General features: G+C 37.2%; 2 protein-coding genes across 5 annotated transcripts; both read right to left on the bottom strand.

The window, feature by feature from the left end:
• Positions 1-4,477: 4,477 nt before the first annotated feature.
• LOC127423786 (uncharacterized) lies at positions 4,478-15,961 on the bottom strand. 2 transcript variants are annotated; one of them, XM_051668361.1, is made up of 5 exons: positions 15,639-15,961; positions 14,430-14,491; positions 9,413-11,204; positions 9,099-9,329; positions 4,478-6,726 (listed from the first exon to the last, which is right to left on the bottom strand). In XM_051668361.1, exons 1-5 carry the CDS (start codon positions 15,663-15,665, stop codon positions 5,656-5,658), a joined length of 3,183 nt encoding a protein of 1,060 aa, XP_051524321.1. In that variant the 5' UTR covers positions 15,666-15,961; the 3' UTR covers positions 4,478-5,655. The 2 variants fall into 2 exon arrangements, with proteins under 2 accessions (XP_051524321.1, XP_051524322.1); XM_051668362.1 differs by lacking the exon at positions 14,430-14,491 and having other exon boundaries at positions 15,639-15,957.
• A 177-nt stretch (positions 15,962-16,138) lies between these two features.
• On the bottom strand, positions 16,139-20,493 carry apex2 (APEX nuclease (apurinic/apyrimidinic endonuclease) 2). 3 transcript variants are annotated; one of them, XM_051668370.1, is made up of 6 exons: positions 20,334-20,493; positions 20,160-20,243; positions 19,748-19,928; positions 19,430-19,573; positions 17,767-17,836; positions 16,145-17,413 (listed from the first exon to the last, which is right to left on the bottom strand). In XM_051668370.1, the coding sequence occupies exons 1-6, from the start codon at positions 20,446-20,448 to the stop codon at positions 16,295-16,297; spliced, it is 1,713 nt and encodes a 570-aa protein (XP_051524330.1). In that variant the 5' UTR covers positions 20,449-20,493; the 3' UTR covers positions 16,145-16,294. The 3 variants fall into 3 exon arrangements, with proteins under 3 accessions (XP_051524332.1, XP_051524331.1, XP_051524330.1); XM_051668372.1 differs by lacking the exon at positions 19,430-19,573 and having other exon boundaries at positions 16,139-17,413; XM_051668371.1 differs by lacking the exon at positions 20,160-20,243 and having other exon boundaries at positions 16,141-17,413.

Raw genomic sequence — 20,493 nt, 5'->3', positions numbered from 1 at the left:
CCATCCCTACAGTGAAGCATGGTGGTGGCAGCATCATGCTGTGGGGATGTTTTTAAGCGGCAGGAACTGGGAGACTAGTCAGGATCGAGGGAAAGATGAATGCAGCAATGCTCAGAGACATCCTTGATGAAAACCTGCTCCAGAGCGCTCTGGACCTCAGACTGGGGCGAAGGTTCATCTTCCAACAGGACAACGACCCTAAGCACACAGCCAAGATAACAAAGAAGTGGCTACAGGACAACTCTGTGAATGTCCTTGAGTGGCCCAGCTAGAGCCCAGACTTGAACCCGATTGAACATCTCTGGAGAGATCTGAAAATGTCTGTGTACCGACGCTCCCCATCAAACCTGATGGAGCTTGAGAGGTCCTGCAAAGAAGAATGGGAGAAACTGCCCAAAAATAGGTGTGCCAAGCTTGTAATGTCATACTCAAAAAGACTTGAGGCTGTAATTGGTGCCAAAGGTGCTTCAACAAAGTATTGAGCAAAGGCTGTGAATACTTATGTACATGTGTTTTCTTTTTGTTTTTGTGTTTTTTTTTTTTGTTTGTTTTTTTTTTTTTATAAATTTGCAAAGATTTCAAACAAACTTCTTTCATGTTGTCATTATGGGGTATTGTTTGTAGAATTTTGAGGAAAATAATGAATTTAATCCATTTTGGAATAAGGCTGTAACATAACAAAATGTGGAAAAAGTGAAGCGCTGTGAATACTTTCCAGATGCACTGTGTATATATATATATATATATATATATATTTGTTCATTGATAGGGTTTCTTTTTGCCTGTTTTTAAAACCAAAATTTGACTTGCAAGTGTAAAGCAACTTGTAAGAACTCAATACTTTTCAGATGCACTGTGTATATATATATTTGTTCTTTGATAGTTCATGAACTAACACTTGCACTTTAACATTATCATGCCATTATAGCCATTAGAAGATTGGTACATTGTGGCCATGAAGGGATGCACGTGATTAGCAACAATACGCAAATAGGCTGTGGCATTCAAGCAATGATTGATTGGTTTTAACGGGCCCAAAGTGTGCCAAGAAAACATTCCCCACACATTACACCACCGCCACCAGCCTGGACTGTTGACACAAGGCAGGCTGGGTCAATGGATTAATGCTGTTGGTGCCAAATTCTGACCAGAGGTGGAAAGTAATGAATTACAACTACTCAAACTTTAAAATTTTTCTACTATAAGTATAAATAAATAATAGTACTTGAGTAAATATGAAGTATTCAACTTCACTACATTTATTTTTCACCAAAATTACAAAGTACAAAAATACATAATATTTCTTAATTTTTGGGAAGAAATCGGCAAGTTATAAGCACTAAATCTGTTTATAAACTAAAATGCGCTGTGTGCTGTGACTGAAGCCCGCAGGGCACAGCATCATGAGCACAGCAGCTTGCATAAACTGCTGCCAGTGTCCTCTCTTCTTTAGCTTCTCCAAGACTTTCTGCCTTGTCACTGTACAAGAACTGTAATACTGTGATTTTCTGCATATTTCATTTTATTCTGGAAAGGAGCCGTTCATTCAGGTATGAAGGAACCGTATGAACATGTTTAACCATGGGGCGGTTGTGGCTCAGGTGGTAGAGCGGGTTGTCCACTAATCACAGGGTTAGCGGTTCTTGGGCAAGACACTGAACCCCAAGTTGCTCCCAATAGCAGGCTAGTGCCTTGCATGGCATTTGCTGTCATTGGTGTGTGTGTGTGTGTGTGAATGGATGAATGAGACACAGTGTAAAGCACTTTGGAACCGGTAAGGTTAAAAAAGGCGCTATATAAGTCTAGACCATTTACTGATCAAACTTCGCTTGTTATCACAGGTAAAATTGTTATCACATTGCTCCATTGTCCATGGCCATTCAAAATAATAGTAATAGTAAATGAAGGTACACTCATGGCATCAAATATTTTATTTTAGTACAAGGACATTCAAAAGAATGTTGGAAATTTTTATTTATTTATATACATTTATGTTATGCTAATAGAGTGTCATTCATAGTAACTGTTTTGAACCCTATTATTGGTCCTCATGAATCCTGAATATGTGGTTACATCCTTGACTATGATATTCTACCAGACACTGTAGCCTTGATTTAGTGACCTGTTACATTCATAAATTAATTACCACAAAGAACCCATGCATGATCACATTTAAGACCCATGTTAATGTTTTGATTAGTAATTAATTAGTAGTTATATTAAATTAGCCATAGTTAGTTCTCAGTGATGCAGATCAAATTCAGTAATTATTGATTACCTAACCTCAGTCATCAGTTCACTATTACTTACTGATTGGTTAATCATGTTTCCATATTAGTTAATAGTAGTAACTAAAGTGTTAATGTAGTACTACTCATTTGTACTGCATTAATTCCTGCATAGTTACCTATTAATGACAGACCATTATTGTAAAGTGTTACCTAATATCTGATATTTTTTTCCTGATGTCCGGTTCTTCGCACCATCTCACACACAGATGGGCTTCCGCTTTTATCAATCCGCATCAGTTCGGTATTGTACTCCTGTGTTAAATTCCATAACCATTCGCCCCTCTTGTTCAAAATAAACTGTCCTAGCAGGTAACACTCTCGCTCATGGTGCTATACTGTACTTCCCTGTCCTGTCTCACTTGCTAGAGGCCAAAAGTGTGCAAGGGATGGATGTTATTTAAATAAAATTAAAAAAATGTAACCAAATGCTACAATTTACTTCATAATAATATCTCAATATGTTAAATAATCATGTTAAGACTTTATTATTACAACTGTAATACAGTAATACATTTACAGAACAACCACATTTAGTGTTTGAATCAGTCATATCTCTCACTAAACTCAAAAATGTTTATTTTTGCCTTATTTTATTCAGTTGGCATATAGGAGTTGATAAAAGTTTGCTTAATAAACTCATTCCATATCTGGATAATTGCTGCAATATCATAGAGGCTAAATATCCTTCTCTATGATATTGCATTATATTAGTTTTTGTACAGTATATTAACTTAATAGCCAAAATACTTGACATACGTGAATGAGAATAAACCTGAATTACGAATGTGTTTCAGTCATGCGCATTATGTAGTTTTGAGACGATTTAGAGACATTTTGAATGTTACAAATGGCTATGTCTATTTAAATAAATGTATTCTTAAAATGTTCTGTTTGTCCAAGAATCATCCTGCAGCAATGCAGGTCTTTGGCATTTAGAAGCTGCTAGTTTAGGACCTGTGAGGAGTATGTTTCACAAACTAGAGGCTGTGATTTACTTGTCTTTTTGTTGCGCATCTGGGCCGTCCACTTCCCCCTCTATCCTGGTTAGAGATGTTTTTCAAAACAGTAATGCATGGAATAGCCTTCATCTCTCTAAAACAATACTTTAGGAGAAAATAGTATTTTTGGAGTAATGGGTTTCTTTTTGCCTATTTTTAAAACCAAAATTTGACTTGCAAGTGTAAAGCAACTTGTAAGAACTCAATACCTCAGCAAATGGGGTTTCTGCATGGTAGCGCAACCATTTCCAACTGTTCTAATAATAAGAAAATTTTCTTGAGTACCAAATTAGTGCTTTAGCATGCTTTTGTAAAGAATAGGTTAAAAAAAAAAAAAAAAATATTTGAATAAATATCGCTTAAAACAATTATTTCAAACCGTAATAATTTGCAATTAATGATTTTGGCAGTATTTTTGATCAATTTAATGCATCATTGGTGAAAGGAAGCATCAATTTCTTTCAGGAACAAAAATGTCTTTGTGTTCTAAAAATGGAAGTGTATATACTATATATAATTTTCATAAAGTAACTTGTAATGTAAATACTTGAGTAGTTTGTCAGCAAACTACTAATTTACTCCTACTTGAGTCTTAATATTTCTCAGTACTTGTACTCAAGTTAATTATTTCTTCAGTAGCAGTACTTTTACTTAAGTAAAAAAAAAAATCATTACTCTTTCCCCCACTGATTCGCACCATACCATCTGTATGCCTCAGCAGAAATCGAGATTCATCAGACCAGGTGACGTTTACAGAGGTAGAACCCGACGTGGTCTTCCTCTGTTGCTGCCCATAATGTAATTTTAAACGATTCCAAATGTAGTGTCACTGTTGTATCCCCAACTTTCAACTGCACCCCAAATGCTATTTTTATTGGCTGAAATTGAAATATGGAGTTTAAAGCTCAGACTACATCCTGCAAATTTAGGTGAACTTGTGGACATAATTGGCTATACATGTGTTTGCTGTAGCTGCATGAATCGGAATATGCTGGGACATGAGAAAGATAAGCTACAGTGCATGAATTTCCATTTAGTGTTAGTTTTAAATTTTGTTAAAAAAAATATGCAAATTCTGAGGCTTAGTAAATTAATGTTAAAGAAAATGTTGAAGACTTTATTACAGCTGACTAAATGACTGTAACAGACAAGATCTCTACTTAAAGGAAAGAGGAGGCGGGAACCGGCTGAACAGCAACGTAAACTTTAATGACCGAACATAACTTAAACATAACATAAAAGTGTTTTGCAGCAAAAACAAAGACGCACACACACAACACTTTCGTCTCTCTTGAAACGGCTTTGGCCACTCTTTGTCTCTATCCCGCTGATTAGACCACTCAGCGCCTGGCGTGCGTCATCACGGCCCAGCCACGCCCTCCTCCTCGTCACAATGCTCTGTGGCAATTATTTTGCAATCTAGTTGCACACTAGTTGTCTAATCTAATAACCTCCAAAACTTGCCTAAAGGTGTGAGATGATTAAATGTACTGACTACATGCCGTCTGTTAAAAGACTGCACTTTGACCAGTTTGATGAAGCTTGAACACAAAAAATAAATATCGTTACTAATCCCATTTAAAAAATGTAATCTTGTTTGTAGAACACCCGATACAGTAAGTATGCAACGAAGGGTACAATAAAAGAGAGGATACTATGGTCATGTGCTGTCAATTCTCACTGCAGGATATTGTCATTCTGGATAAGGATTATTTATTTTTTTTTTTTAGGTACAAATTATCTGGAGCACTCATAAAGAGCCATTTCCAGCTAATATTTTAGAACTGAGCTCAACTTCAATTAACTGTAGAAATTTCCACGACCTTTTAAGGCCTGGAAATCAATATTGTAAAATGTCCTTAAAGCAAACATGTATTTGCACTATACATAATAGTAATATTACCACTTCCAAAATATGTTTTGTAATGTGGACAGCTAACAAGTTTCTCAAAATGTATTTTATTTACACTAACAGTGCATTTGAGTTTTTTTCTTTTAATTAAAAATTAAGCTGTAGTATAACAAATTTAACTACAGAAAAAAAACATACCAACAACTTATAAATATAAAGGCACCTAAAATACAATCATAAAGATGACAAAAACAAATGACAGCATCTAGTGTTGCTTAAATATACTGCAAACTATAAATAAGAAACACATAACACAGTCTACTTGGGAACACAACAAAGCTTCAACAAAATATGACACTGAAATTTGCAATACATATTAAAAGGGGAAAAAGTTAAGAGCAAACAAAGATGTTGTGCAAAATGTATACATTTCTTGTACATTTGATGGTGGTATTCCCAGTCATTCTCATGTTCTTGTCATGTGGCGTAGTCTTTTAAACAGAATCAAACATGACTAAAAATTCATGCTTTGTTGCATCCTTTCCAGCGCAGCCTCCTTTTCCTTAAGAAGATCCTTTAAGCGTTTGATTCTCTCACGGCGTTTTATCTCCTCAGCATCCAGCACTTCTACAGAGTACAACTCTTGAGTTGACAATTCGTCTACTTTGGGACCCTGCTGTTTCCAAGAATGCGATGACATGCTGGTTTCATTTGATGCCATTTGCGTATGGCTGGAGTCTTGTTCTGACATTTCAGTCCATGTGTGGCCGCTCGGTGTGGTACTGCATTCTGTTCCGTTTGAAAACATCTCAATCTGGTTGCCGTCCTGCCAAGTGGATGAAGAGAAGGCATCCAATTGTGTAATGTTTGCTAAACTATGAAGTGAAGAGATGGAGTGTGAGGTTTCTCTTGTAGACTTTTTTGACGAAGATTTGCCATTCTGTGGACTGCTTGATAACCGTTTCTTCACTGCTTTCTTAACAGAATCATGATCTCCTGTTGGTTGATGTGTCTCAGGTCGCCAGCTCTCCCCTGGCGTTTTATCTAAGCAGCTTCTCCTTGTCTCCTTGTGGGACTCAACAACAGTGGGTGGGTTCGGCCTCTCCTGTGGTTGGAGGGAAATAGTTGCCTCTGCAGTCCCTATCACAGTCCCACAGGGACAGGCCGTGCACACCTTACCTCTTTTTGAGCGTGGTGGTGTCTTTCTTGTTGCAGAGGAAGGTGAGAGGGTTTGACTAGTCTGTGTTACAGTTTGTTCTGATGAGGGAGTATGACAACGTGTGTTACCAGTAATATCAGCTGGAATTTCATTTTGCATTTGAACCTTATCGGCTGTAGATTCTGCTACGTCTCCAGAATTTTGACGGGATGAACAAACTTCAACTTGACAAGTTTGTGAAACCAAACTTTCAATGGGAGAAATGGAAACATTTTGTGACTTTTTGCCTCTGTGTTTAGAGGCAGGTGAAACGTTTCTAGTGCTGAGTGAGGGAACATCTTGATGCGCATCCTTTCCATTTTGCTCCAGCTTTTTTCTTCTGACTTTGTTCCTTCCTCTATCCTCCTCTATCTTTGTTTGAGGCTCCTACAAGTACAACCATCAAGCAAAGGGTATTAAAACTAATAAATGCTATTTCTTCCACAGTAATATTCTGTCAAAAACAAGAGTAAAGTTTTTGTCACAAAATCATAAATGTATAGTTTAAAATTGCAATTTAAAGAAATAGTTCACCCAAATACTGCAATTATGTCACTATTAATTGAACACAAAAGGTTAATTTTTCAGAAGTCTTCACACGATTTACTTGCCATAATGTATGTGAAGAGTCACTGGTCTGTTAAGCTCGAAAACGGCCAAACAAAAATACCATAAAACTGTAATCAATACAACTCATTTACTATATTCTAAGTCTTCTAAAGCGATACGATCAGTTTGCGTGATGAATAGAACAAAATGTATGTCTTGTGACCAAAAGTCATGAAGTCATTTTGTACTTTTGGTCACAAAACAACGAGGTTTACTTTTTTGTTTTTTTGCCTTTTTCGAGCATGACAGACTGTAGTTACTATTCACTTACATTATAGGAAATAAACCTTGTGAAGACCTTTAAAAAATTAACCTCTGTATTTCTTAGTTACACAGGTTTTAAGCAACATTAGGGTGAATAAATAATGACAGAATTTAAATTTTTGGTTGAACTATTTATTTTCACTGCATGTTGAGTCAGTAAACGTTTTTTAATAGGTAAAATTAGAGAAAGTGAGAAACATGTTAGAGGCTACACAACAAACGTTCCTCAATAAATCCTTCAAAATATTGTCTGAAAAGGAAGGTTGTATAATTACATTAAATGCAGAACAGTCCAAAAGTATGTTTCACAGTTAAAGAGATGTTACAATTAGAGGTCGGCCAATAATTGGATAATTTGTTTTTTTTCGATAATCACAAATTTTTCTTTAATCAGATATCGTTTTTTGTAATATCGGATCCACCGACAACTGGTGCCATCTGGCGTGAGTTTCTGAAATTGCACTCAAGACTGCCATTGTAGCACTGCATGTGAGATGAAAAAAGCATTTTTTACTTTTATGAGGGCATTTGTTTTCTACTTATATTAAAAAAAAAACGTAATGTCAAATACTTACATTTAATCAATTTATTAACATAAATTCTGAGTAATTACAGTACACAGCATAAATGAGTACACCCTCTCTGAACATAAGGATATATTTCTATTTCTAAATGACTATTACAATTAATGCGAAGATGACAAATTTGAAATGTACATATACTTAGTAACAAAATAGAAAGATATGTTATCAATGTCTGGAAAATAATTAATTTAGGCAGATTTGCTTAAGCCTTGCAAAAATGAGTACACCCTTGAATTAATTCAAATAGTGTGCAATATTTTAGTACTTAAAAAGTCGCCCATAACTTTTAAATACTGCTCTGACCCTTTTTGACATCAAGTGTACAAGTTCATGACATATTGTCACGTCTATCCTCTTCCACTCTTGGAGGATGAGCTCCTCGAGTACTCTGCTGTTTAATGGGGAATGATGCTCGACTTGCACCCCACAGGTGCTCAAATTGGGTTGAGCATTCCTGTCTTGTTTATCGACAGGAATGCAGCAGTGGCTTTGGAATAATGTTTAGGGTCATTGTCATGGTCAGAAAGTGCCCGACAGCCCAGGGTGGGGAGAGAGGGTCGCATCTTCTCTTTAAAGATTTCGCAGCTCCCATATAAATCCCCATATAAGAACTTTACCACCACTGTACATCACTGTGGGTACCATTGTGGCACCAGGAGTGGCATAAAGTCACCCAACAGCAATGTGAAAGACTGGTAGAGAGCATGCCAAGATGCATGAAAGCTGTGATTGAAAATCAGGGTTATTCCACCAAATATTGATTTCTGAACTCTTCCTAAGTTAAGAGTACGTGTATTAGGTGTATATTGTGTGCATTAGGTGTATAAGTTGTATATTGTGTTGTGTACCAGATATGTAAACTGTGTTATGTGTAAATCAGATGTTTATTGTAATTGTCATACTGCTATGTTGCTTGGAACTGCACCCAAGATTTTCACCCACTTGCACTTGTGTATATGGTTGAGTGACAATAAAGGGATTTGATTTGATATTAGTATTGTGTTGTTCAAAAATGAATATGAACTTGTTTTCTTTGCATTATTCGAGGTCTGAAAACACGGCATCTTTTTTATTATTTTGACCAGTTGTCATTTTCTGCAAATAAATGCTCTAAATGACAATATTGTTTTTTGGAATTTGGGAGAAATGTTGTTAGTACTTTATAGAATAAAATAAAGATGTTCATTTTACTCGAACACATACCAATAAATAGTAAATCCAGAGAAACTGATCATTTTGCAATGGTCTCTTAATTTTTTCCAGAGCTGTATACTGTCTAGGATACATAAATATGTAACTCACCTGAATCATCTGCTGGATTTTTGCCTGTAGCTGTGACTCCTGGATCAATTTGCGAAGGCCGTCTAATGTGCGTTTGTTTACCACAAGTTTCTCTGGTTGTAGATCTGGCTGTGCAGTTTTACTTACTCTTTGCATACAAATTTGTATATCAGAGGTTATACCAAATTCTTGTCTTAGCTGAAGGTCGCTCTTCTGTTGACAATCTTGATCAGGGGCTGGATTTCCAAAGGACTGAAAAATAGGATTAAATGCACGGTGCTCTAAAATGATTATAGGATGCAAATAAATAATATATAAATATTTTTGCATACTACCTTATCAGTAATATCAGTGGCTTGAGCGCAAACATTACTAAGCTGTCCCCACACGGCATTCTTACTGCTGACAGTATCACCAACGGCAGCATGATCTTGGCATTTTGACTCTGCCAACGAAGGGTTTGATGGACTTACACTCTCCAATTCCTCATCCTCCATATCCACATTTTCAGATAGAAAACTCAAGTTTCTCTCAGCTATTTCAGATTCCTTGGCCTGCTCATCCACATCCATCTCATCACCCTCACTAGCAGCAGGATTTTCCTGATCTTCATCTACTTCCAACTCTTCATGTGCTGATTCTTCCCTTTTGTTCTGAGAGGCAGATTTTGCGCTTATTTCAATCTCTGTGTGTGCCGTTTCTTCCCTTTCATTCTGAGAGGTAGATTTTGCAGCCATTTCCATCTCTGAGCATGCCATTTCTTTCCTTTTGTTCTGAGAGGCAGAATTTGTGTCCTTCTCACCAGAGTGGGTCTCTGACTTTGGTGGAATATATGATACAAATATGACATTAGAGTCTTCATCACTCTCATCCACCTCTGTTTGACTTGGTGTGGGCAAATTGCCAGGGGAACCTCCCAGGCATGTAGAACTCTCCTCGTCATCATCACAAAGATCAATGATTTCATTTAGGGTACAACCGTTTACATTTATTTTCAAATTCCGCTCCTTAGTACCCTTAGAAGAGTCTAATCCAGCAGAGCTGAAGGGCAAAGCAGGAGAGGTGCTGATAAACCCCCTTTTCACACCTTCACTGACCATCACATCCCTAGCAATCTCTGAATTCTTTTTGGCCACAAAGTAGACCTTCCCATTGCACATGACAAGGGCATTGTCCTTGCCTGGGGTGATCTTTTCTTGGCTGATTTGAGCAGCCGTGGCTTTGCTTGCCACGATTTCATTTGTTGTGGTGACTGACTCTACATTCTTGGAGTCAGAGTTCATGCTTGTTGACGCTACAGGTACAAGACATGGAGCAAATGCACCTGTCCCCTCCTGAACTACCCATTTAATGGGAGCGTTCACATCTTCACTAGGTTTTTTAATGGATTGTGAACAAACAGGTAGGTTTGTCATAAAGTTTGCAGCCTGATTTTGAAACAAGGCCTTCTGTATTTGACTCTGGTTGGCAAACAACACTTGTTGGTCAGGATTTAGCTTCACAGAGTTCACAGGGGACACCAACACAACTGTCGGTGGACCCTTCTCATTGTTAAAGGTGTTATTTACAGACTTCATTATCCGGCTTTTGATGGAAGGTGGGAGTGCAGAGGCTGGGAGAGTCCTAACTTTCGCATTAGGAGGGATCTGAAGGCAATGACCATTTGGGAGAACAGGTGACTTTACAGTAACAGGCAGCTTTTGGACAACCGCCATGGTCTGCCCATTGGTTTGAGGGGGTAACTGTACTGCACACTGAGAAACTGTGCACGTTGCAAGAGGAACATGCACTTGCTTAGGAGCAAGTTTGGATAATTCATTAGTACCACTGTGTTGAACTTTTTCTGAGTTAAATAAAGTGCTGACATCTGGCGGGGTCGTCAAGACATACTGTTTATCTGCAATGGGCTGAATGGAGGAGAGTCTAGTCTGCAGCTGAAATGAGGGGGCAGGAGACGGATGAACAGGATTTGTTAGGACCTTCAGCTGTAGTTCAACATTGTCTCTTTCTGCAATGAATGGTGTCTGGAAATACTGTCCATTCAGTTTCTGGACAGGGATCAACTTCATGACATTTTTCCCATCCGGTCCCACTGCAGGCATTGCTTGGTAGTAGACTCCAGTTCCACTAGCAGAGAATGAAAAAAAAAAAAAAAAAAAATGAATCAATAGTTTTCTTACAAAAAAAAAAAAAAAATCAATTAATCACTAAATGACAGGATGGTGCTGCAATTAATATAAATTTACTATGAAAATACAGAATGCCTCAAGGTTCGAGTTAAAAATGTGACCAAAAAGTGACTAATTTACAAAATATATTAGACTTACTAATATTAGAAAACCTAGGCAGTCCTCACAGTGTGTACAACATGGCAATTTATTGTAAACTAGGTGTTTTATCTTCATGTTTAATACTATTTTATCAACTGTCTAAACAGTTTCATTTACTGTTCAAATATTTAATAATAATAAAATTATTAAACAAATGAAATTTAAAAAGTACAATTGCTTAAAAATGTAAAATACAGTTGAAGTCAGAAGTTTACATACACCTTAACCAAATATATTTAAACTTTTCACAATTTCTGACATTTAATCATAGAAAACATTCCCTGTCTTAGGTCAGTTAGGATCACTACTTTATTTTAAGAATGTGAAATGTCAGAATAATAGCAGAGAGATTTATTTATTTCAGCTTTTATTCCTTTAAACACATTCCCAGTGGGTCAGAAGCTTACATACACTTTGTTAGTATTTGGTAGCATTGCCTTTAAATTGTTTAACTTGGGTCAAATGTTTTGGGTAGCATCAGTCCCTTCTGCAGTAAAGCACCCCCACAACATGATGCAGGATGGTTTTCTTCAGCTTGCAAGCCTCACCCTTTTTCCTCCAAACATAACGATGGTCATTATCGCCAACAATTTCATATTTGTTTCATCAGACCAGAGGACATTTCTCCAAAAAGTAAGACCTTTGTCCCCATGTGCACTTGCAAACTGTAGTCTGGCTATGGTGGTTTTGGAGCATTGGCTTCTTCCCCACTGTGCAGCCTTTCAGGTTATGTCGATATAGGACGATATAGGTTTTACTTGTCTACCTGTTTCCTCCAGCATCGTCACAAGGTCCTTTGCTGTTGTTTTGGGATTGATTTGCACTTTTCGCCCCAAACTACATTAATCTCTAGGAGACATAATGTGTCTCCTTCCTGAGCGGAATGATGGCTGCGTGGTCCCATGGTGTTTAGTACTACTGTCTGTACAGATTAACCTGGTACCTTCAGGCATCTGGAAATTGCTCCCAAGGATGAACCAGACTTGTGGAGGTCCACAATTTATTTTCTGAGGTCTTGGCAGATTTATTTTTACTTTCCCATGATGTCATGCAAAGAGGCACTGATTTTGAAGGTAGGACTTAAAATACATCCACAGGTACACCTCCAATTAAGTACACCTCCTATCAGAAGCTAATTGGCTAACTGTCTAAAGGCATGACATCATTTTCTGGAATTTTCCAAGCTGCTTAAAGGCACAGTTAACTTGATGTATGTAAACTTCTGACCCACTGAAATTGTGATATAGTCAATTAAAAGTGAAACAATCTGTCTATAAACAATTCTTGGAAAAATAACTTGTGTCATGCACGAAGTAGATGTCCTAAATGACTTGCAAAAACTATAGTTCGCTAATATTAAATCTGTGGTGGTTAAAAAAAATTAGTTTTAATAACTTCAAAATCTGTGTATCTTCTGTTCATTCCATATTAGTTTTTAAATCAAAAAGCTGAAAACAGAAAAAAACAAAACAAAAAAAAAAACAAAAAAAAACCTGTCTTTTTATTTAGTAAATTATTTACCTTGGTAAAATTTTCCCTTTTTAAAAAATGCATTATGCATTCGGAGAATTATGTTTTAGAAAAATTACCTTAATACTGATTTTGTACATTCAATTTTCCAATCATCTGCAGGCTGTTATTTCCCGAAATATCCACGGAAGTTCGTGTAAAGGCTAACGAGGATTGACACTTTTAACCTACTTAATGTTCTACTGTTCCTCTGAGGATCATAGATGCTGGATCCTAGTTCTATATGCGAATTGGTCATGCCAGTCGTTTCTCCAGACTGCACGTTCCTGCGCCGATAAAGATTATAGTGTAGGCTCTTTTACCTTCAATCAAACGCCCGGTAAAAATAACACCTGGTTATAATCCCGTGCAAACTGACATGCTGGTAAAAAGCTACTGAATGCTGGTAAAAAGCTACTGAATCTGCACTGTCCAACCTGTGAACCCTTTAACTTTCACTGTTTCTCAAGTTCTTCAATTGTCTGAAATTGATGTTGGCCAAGAGACAACACCAGAAATTGTAAAAAGCACTTAACTTCAGATAAACTGCAGAAAACTCTGGCTATTGCGTTTGGACAGATGCATGTTTTTCTCAAGCATTTTATGCTACTGAGTGTTTATTTAGCCATGAAAGAGGGACAAATATAATGTGAATGGATTGTCCATATTTTTTATTCAAGAGTGTAATATAGGATTTCAGGCTTGCTAATATCATCAGTTCTGTTGTATTTTACCAGATATTCCAATCAATTTCTTGTAATAATCCTAGATACAGTATATGATTTTTATAGGTGTGTATTTTTGGGGGAATTTTGATATTTCAACCTCAATTCCTAAAATACACCTATAATACACTGTGTACACAAAATAGTGACGCTCAGGACCTTCAGGACAAAAATGTCCCATTGAAACCCATTAAAACTGCAATATTTGATCCCAGTGACATTAAAGCATAAAATCATGAATTCTAAGAAATGCTTTCATTCCGGAGACCTGGCTTCAAAATTTGTATTTTTAATATTTTCCACCAGATGGTGCAATGTTTCTCATGTTTAGCCTACAGAGCAACTACATGCCACCCCCCACCCACCCCCATTTTCTGTTTACTGTATTAAAGAGTACTGCAGGCCAACTGAATAAATTATGCAGCTAAAACTGTGTGGGTGTGTTTTGTATGTGTGTATAGAGAAATTTGTGTAAAAAACAACAGTGGCATTGTGTAAACAAACTGGCATTTAAAGGGTTAAAATCCTGAAAATGAATGAATATTTGGTAGTTATGATCAGGACTGATTCAAAGGACTCATTGAAAGTGGAAAATAATATTAATATATAATATTATTACAGCAGTTTTTTTGACGTGAGCATTTTTGTCCTCGAAGGACCTCCGAGTAAAAATTTTTTATTGATGCACAAGGGTTAATATTTCCTGAATAATTCATCAGTACTGTCATACATTTTCTGATAGGTCAGTTACGTGGCGACAGTGTGTAAATGCTGAAGAGTAGACACACCCATCTCTGTAGAGCAGACATCGCTCAAGTCCCATGCAAATCGACGGTAAACTTACAGACACCTGCAGTAATAACATACAAAATATTTTTCATGGCTAAATAAACACAGGACAGCATAAAATGCTTAAGAAAAACATGCATCAGTCCAAACACATCAGCCAGCGTTCGGTAGGGCTTTCCTTCCCCTTTATTGTATATCCCTTAAAATCACCATAATAACAATATTTTTTCCACAAAATGCCATATTTACTATACTATTATTTATCATCTGAACAGTCACATCCTCTTACCCCAAGTAAAATATTTATTAGGTATCTTAACTACCCTGCTGGTTACTTTTGTAAGTGTTTATGAGAAGAGTTATGTACATTAAAAACAGGAGTTTTGTTAGATTTTCGTTTTTCTTTTCAATTTTATGGAGAATGAGAAACAAAAAAATAGAAGCCTAGAATTCTACTTTTTTTTTTTTTTTTAATGAATCAATGTGTATTGTCTTTTGCAGAAAAATTTATTATTTCAATTTCAATGGAATAAACGTTAGATACACGGATTCGTCAACCTAAATGTATGTAAACTGTAGTTACCATACGAGTGTAAAAATTGAGCTATTGGGCAAGTTCTCACTGAAAGTACTGATAACACTAAACATCTTCCAGGTGTCGTCCTTCATTCATTCGTCATTTACGTGTATCTTTTTGAAAACTGTCCCGAGTTTCTGTTATCAATTGAATAACATGATTGGAAAACAAAAACACAATTGCTTTAAAACTACAAGTATTTACACTGATTATACTAAACATATGTGAACGGTCATGTGTTCACTCGTCATTTACGTGAATCTTTCTAGAACTGTCCCCGAATTTCTTGTTAAAGGAATAAATACTTTAAAAATACAATTGCTTCAAAATTATTACGTAGTTACCAAGCTTGTGTAAAATGCAGCTACATGAACATCTTTTCACGGCAAATACTTATAACATATAACCCGTCAACGGTCATGTATTCACTCGTCAGTTACGAACATCTCTCCAGAACAACCTCCGAGTTTGTGTTGATATTCTTTTTTAATATGTTCGTTTTCTGAGGTAACTGACGCGCTCTCTTATAAAACTCACCAAAACACGCGCCATTTTGCACAAGCTTACAACGATCGGCCAAAGACACACACACGCGATTGTTAACGTTTAAACGTAGAGTTAAAAAGCTTACCCTTCCATCGCGACTCTCCGTAGACATCCCACCTCAAGAAATGACTCTTGTTAAAGCCTTCTTTAGCACATCGTTAGATTTTATCCACCAACTGAAGACAGCTCTCTTGTAAGGACTGCAACCGGAAGTAAGCAATACCAAAATAAAAGACAAAGACCTCGAAGTCTCTCAAACGTAATAATAGAAAGAAAGAAAGAACGAAAGTGAAGACCTTCAAAATAAATCTTCACAGGTTCTCACACTAAAAATGTAATTTGCCATATTAGTCTATGCTCATGCCACATACCTCTAAAAAATAATACTACCCATAAATAAAAATGCAATATCCAGTTAGAGGACTTCCTGCTCAGTTGACGAATCTCAAATGTAACACTCGTTATTTAATTTAGGTCCCTTTGGAACACTCTGAAGTTTCTCCTCAGATAATGAGAAGTGTAAGACCTGAGATATTAAAGGATTATTAATGCATTGTAGGAGGTACATTTTCTAAAATGGACTGACAAAAGTGCCCAAGCTGAAAAGAACATTCTTTATTTCTACAGTAAAATTTATTATTTCAAAATTCAAATTCAAGTAGGACAGTAAAAATGTTACATATAATACAAATACATACGATGAAATATTTAACAGAGTCTCCAGATTACTTTGAGTTTAATCTACTTTCCTTTTTCAACCCAGGCAAAAAAATTGCACCTGGCCTCAGGATTGGAGGCATGGCCTTGAGGACGGGCACATACAAAAAACTGCCGGCCTAAATTAGGCCCTGCCTTTTTTACAGTCCGTAGGACACAGGGCTCATTGTGTGATTTGCAGAGTGGCGGCTGAGGAGGCCCATGTAAAACTGATTTCCAAAAGCCAGAGGACGGCCATTTCTTACAGTCCTTTGACTTGTCTACAGGCATAGATTCTTCTTCAACTTCATTCTGATTTTCAATCTTTGCTCCTGTTACCAAGGAGAGATGTGTTTCCTTTTGCACACCACTGTGGTAGGTAGCACTGAAGTCTGTTTCATCAGTCAGTCCAGGCTTGGTGATCTGACACCCTGAACTCTCAGTACCTCTGCCATGTTCAGAGCATTCTGCTTGTTTCGGGCTGATGTTCACTGGTGTTTGTTTAGGCTTAAAAAAGGCTAAAAGGCTGCCCTTAGGCTTACTTTCTGTTTTTGTCTTCTTGCTTCTTTTGGCTTTGCGCGCAGTTGTCTCCGCCTCTCTATCTGTGGGTCTCTTCTTTGCAACATTTTCCCCCTGTACTAGAGGATTCAGATTTTCCCGAATTTCTCCAGCATCTTGTGATCCAGGAAGACTCTCTTCAGAGTCTTTAGAGATGTTCTGTTTCTCAGAAACTTTGACTAAGAAGCGTGAGAGTTTCTGCTGTCTGCCAGTGAATTCTGGCATGTGACGCGTGCACAGGGGTGGGTACTTGGGACTAGGCAGGAGGGTACAGCTGAGCTGTGCCCATACTGGGCAGTGATCGGATCCCTCCACCTCAGGCATGATGTCCACTCCAATAAAAGCTGTTTCCACCAGAGAGCGGTTGGAGAAGATGTAGTCGATCCGCGTGCCGTAGTTGGTCTGCCTGGCACTTGTGAGTGTAGACCAGCATGTGAAGGCATTGGACCTATTAGGGTGGAAATGACGAAAGGAGTCCACAAACTTGCCACCAGAGGCAGGTTTCAGGGAGATGTCTGCAAATTCATCTTCAGCATTACCATTTTCTGCTGTTCCAAATAGGAACTGATTCAGCCACTTCCTACCAGGGTTGTCCTCAAAGTTATCCTAATGATATAAATAAAGAGTAGGTTTGTGCTAGTTTGTGTAAAGCTTATAGACCATTACACCATGTTCTAACCAGGCAAGCCACGATAAAAGCTCTCAAGTTGCTGCCATAACTAGCCGCAACTGCACAAAAGACAGGGCATTTTGGTCACCTGGTATTTATTTCTGTAACATTGCACTGGGTAGCACAATGAAGTCTCGTCATTCCAAAATCCTTCTTTACAAAACTGTATATTAAACACTAAATATGTGGACAGACAAAAAATATGTTGCTGGATCCTTGCGTCAGGCCTGGTTAATACATGGCATTAACTGAAATCACGAGAAGATGGAGAAACGGCTAAAAGACTTACCACTTCATCTGGGTCACAGTGGTCTATGGGTCGATGAGAAGTGTTTACATCCCCCAAGATGATCACATGGCTGAAGACAGTCAGAGGGGTGCATAAATCAAACAAACTGAAGAATTTTCCATGACAACATTTTGAGAAGAAGGATGTATAAGGCAGAATTAAAGAAGTATTCCGGGTTCATCAATTTTTGGGGGCTTAAATATGAAGCTTATAATTTTGTAAAAGCATTTACATCAGGGGCAGGGAACCTTTTTCCAATTAAGGGCCATTCGAGTATTTGCGAAATTATTCGCGGGCCATACAATTGCTTGCAAATTCTGTTTGTGGGTTAAAATTAGTGTATCCATTCCGTTACATGCTATTGCACCAAGAAAAAACACTAAAAGGTCTGTCTATTATACAATATTTTGCATTGTTATTTAAAATTATTTTCAATCATTATGTATTAAAATTGTATTTTATACAATTAATTGATTCAAGTCCATTTTTTTGTTTTCAGATTATTTCTAAAATAGACTCGCTGGGTAAAATGGTTTTGCGGGCCTTATACAGAGTTTTGTACAATTCTGCCAATTCTGCCCATGTATGCAAAGTTTCGTACAATTCTGCCCATAGGGGGTGCTACAAAAACTGTCATTACTCTGCAGCCGTTTGAAAGACATAGTTCAAATTAAATATGCATCTTCTTTGGTTCAAGTGCTAACATATTCTTTAAAAATCGATTTGTCAAATAAACAAAAATAGTCGCCAGCAGCCAATAAAATTTCAGCACCTAATAACTCATATAGGGACTGGCCGATGGTCATGAAACTTATTATACACACGCAGGGTGTCTATATAAAATTTAGTGAGAATCAGCCACAAGGTGGCACTATAATTAGCTAATTTGCGTTTTTGCTAATAAATCGGGGGCCGTGTAGGCTAGAATAACATTTTGTAGCTTCTCTGAAACTGTCAGTGCCCCCAAATAATATGGTCACATGAATTTCAATTTCTGCAAAAAAATGTTTGCACCACTTCGATTTATTTGAAAAAACTAATTTTTTGAACTCGTCCTAGGCCGTTTGCCCGATTCACACGAAACTTTGTATACATCACCTCCTGACAAAAAGTTATCAAAAGAATTCTGATATGTCAAATCGTTCCGAAGATATAAGCCAATACGTTTTTTGGGTGTGGCCTATTACTACTAATTGGCCTGTATCTTGTTAGTGTACTATCCAAATGTAACAAAACTAAACAGATATTAGACCATTATAGTAGACCATTCTGAGGTCACATGCAAAACTTCATCAATTTGTGATGCTAACGCACGATGTAACATAAGAAAAACTTTTAGTTTTACTGTAAGGCAACTGAGGTTATGGTTAGGGTTACCTAGGTGTCGACGACATCCACAAGATCATTTCTGTCAAATGTAATTATTTTGTCATCTCTCCATATGTGCTTGGACCTCAATAATTGCCGCATGCGGCTATATTTTATTTATTCATTCAGTTACCACTTTTATTGTCTATTGATGCTTGAGCAATATTCTACGTAAAAAAAAATCACACCTATAAAGTACTTTAAAATCGAATAACATAACACTGTGTATGAGTATGAACAGGTCACTGCGCTCCATAGTAATGATTAGTAAATCTCAGTGCTCTCTCTCTATTACCTCCCTGTGCTCAAGATAGCTTCAGCTCTGCACTGTAGGAGCCTGTAAAACTGGAGCTTGTACTGTTTTCTCTCTGGTTTGTCTGGATCAGCACGGGGGCAGTACACATTAATCACAGTCAGCTTCTCTGGTCTGTCTATGCCACTGAGAAATAACAAAATAATACCATTTGACACCCCAAAACATCTGAAACATCAGAACATATATAAGTCTATTTAAAAGAGTAAAACAAGTTTGCAAAACGTTAAAGTCAATTAAATAGCAAGTATCAAAATCAATGTAATGTTAAAAATCCTTACACTTGGACCTTTAACTTACATGAAGTGATGTTGGGTGATGACAGCTCTTCCCTCGTTGTCTAGGGCCAATAACTCCTCACTAGAAAACGCTGCCTGGTCACCATAGCAACCAATAGCCTCTCCATGACTGGTAAGCAGACCTGTCAATCCTTCCTCAGCCAGGAATGGAGTACCAGTATCTTTACAGTAGGTCGCAACACCTGGTCAGATGACAAAAAAAAAGGAGATTCTGTTTATGAAAATGGAACCGTAAAAAGGTTTAAAATCTATTTCAATTTAGCTTGAGATGCTTGACCTTTATTTACAAAACGACACTAAATTTAATTGAATAATTAATTGCACAACCTAGAAACTAAGTGAACATGAATATGCCGTGAAACCATTCTTTATTTCCTTTTTGGTTTGTGGATCGTTTTATTGTATTATTGTACCCGAGTATCCACTTCGTCCTCTGCTAAAACTGAAGTAGGAGTTGTAGCCATCAACAATCGCGGTCTTTTCATCCAACAGGTCACCTGAAAAATTGTATGCAATATGCAATAACTAATACTGTAAGAGATATTAATTTAAAAGCTCAACCCATTCAAAATCCCGCGTGCACTTACGATTAACTTTTGTCTCTTGGACGCAGATGATATCAGCATCGAATGAATCTAGAGATTTCTTGATGCCATTTTTAAATGTTCGTATACCGTTTATGTTCCATGTTACAATCTTCATGTTTAACTGTCGAACAATGTCGGACGGGGTCTTGGTGCAGTCTGT

Source organism: Myxocyprinus asiaticus, chromosome 33 (assembly GCF_019703515.2).
Source record: "Myxocyprinus asiaticus isolate MX2 ecotype Aquarium Trade chromosome 33, UBuf_Myxa_2, whole genome shotgun sequence".
Classification (NCBI taxonomy): Eukaryota; Metazoa; Chordata; class Actinopteri; order Cypriniformes; family Catostomidae; genus Myxocyprinus; species Myxocyprinus asiaticus.
This window is presented reverse-complemented; position numbering and strand designations above follow the sequence as displayed.

Coding starts and splice junctions, on each gene's coding strand:
- apex2 (XM_051668370.1), bottom strand. CDS start 20,448: ATGAAGATTGTAACATGGAACATAAACGGTATACGAACATTTAAAAAT. Junction 20,244..20,333: donor CCAAGAGACAAAAGTTAATC/GTAAGTGCACGC, acceptor ACAATTTTTCAG/GTGACCTGTTGGATGAAAAG. Junction 17,837..19,429: donor GCTATCTTGAGCACAGGGAG/GTAATAGAGAGA, acceptor GACTGTCTTCAG/CCATGTGATCATCTTGGGGG.
- LOC127423786 (XM_051668361.1), bottom strand. CDS start 15,665: ATGTCTACGGAGAGTCGCGATGGAAGG. Junction 11,205..14,429: donor TGTCTGCTCTACAGAGATGG/GTGTGTCTACTC, acceptor ATTCTCTGCTAG/TGGAACTGGAGTCTACTACC. Junction 9,330..9,412: donor CCACTGATATTACTGATAAG/GTAGTATGCAAA, acceptor CCTATTTTTCAG/TCCTTTGGAAATCCAGCCCC.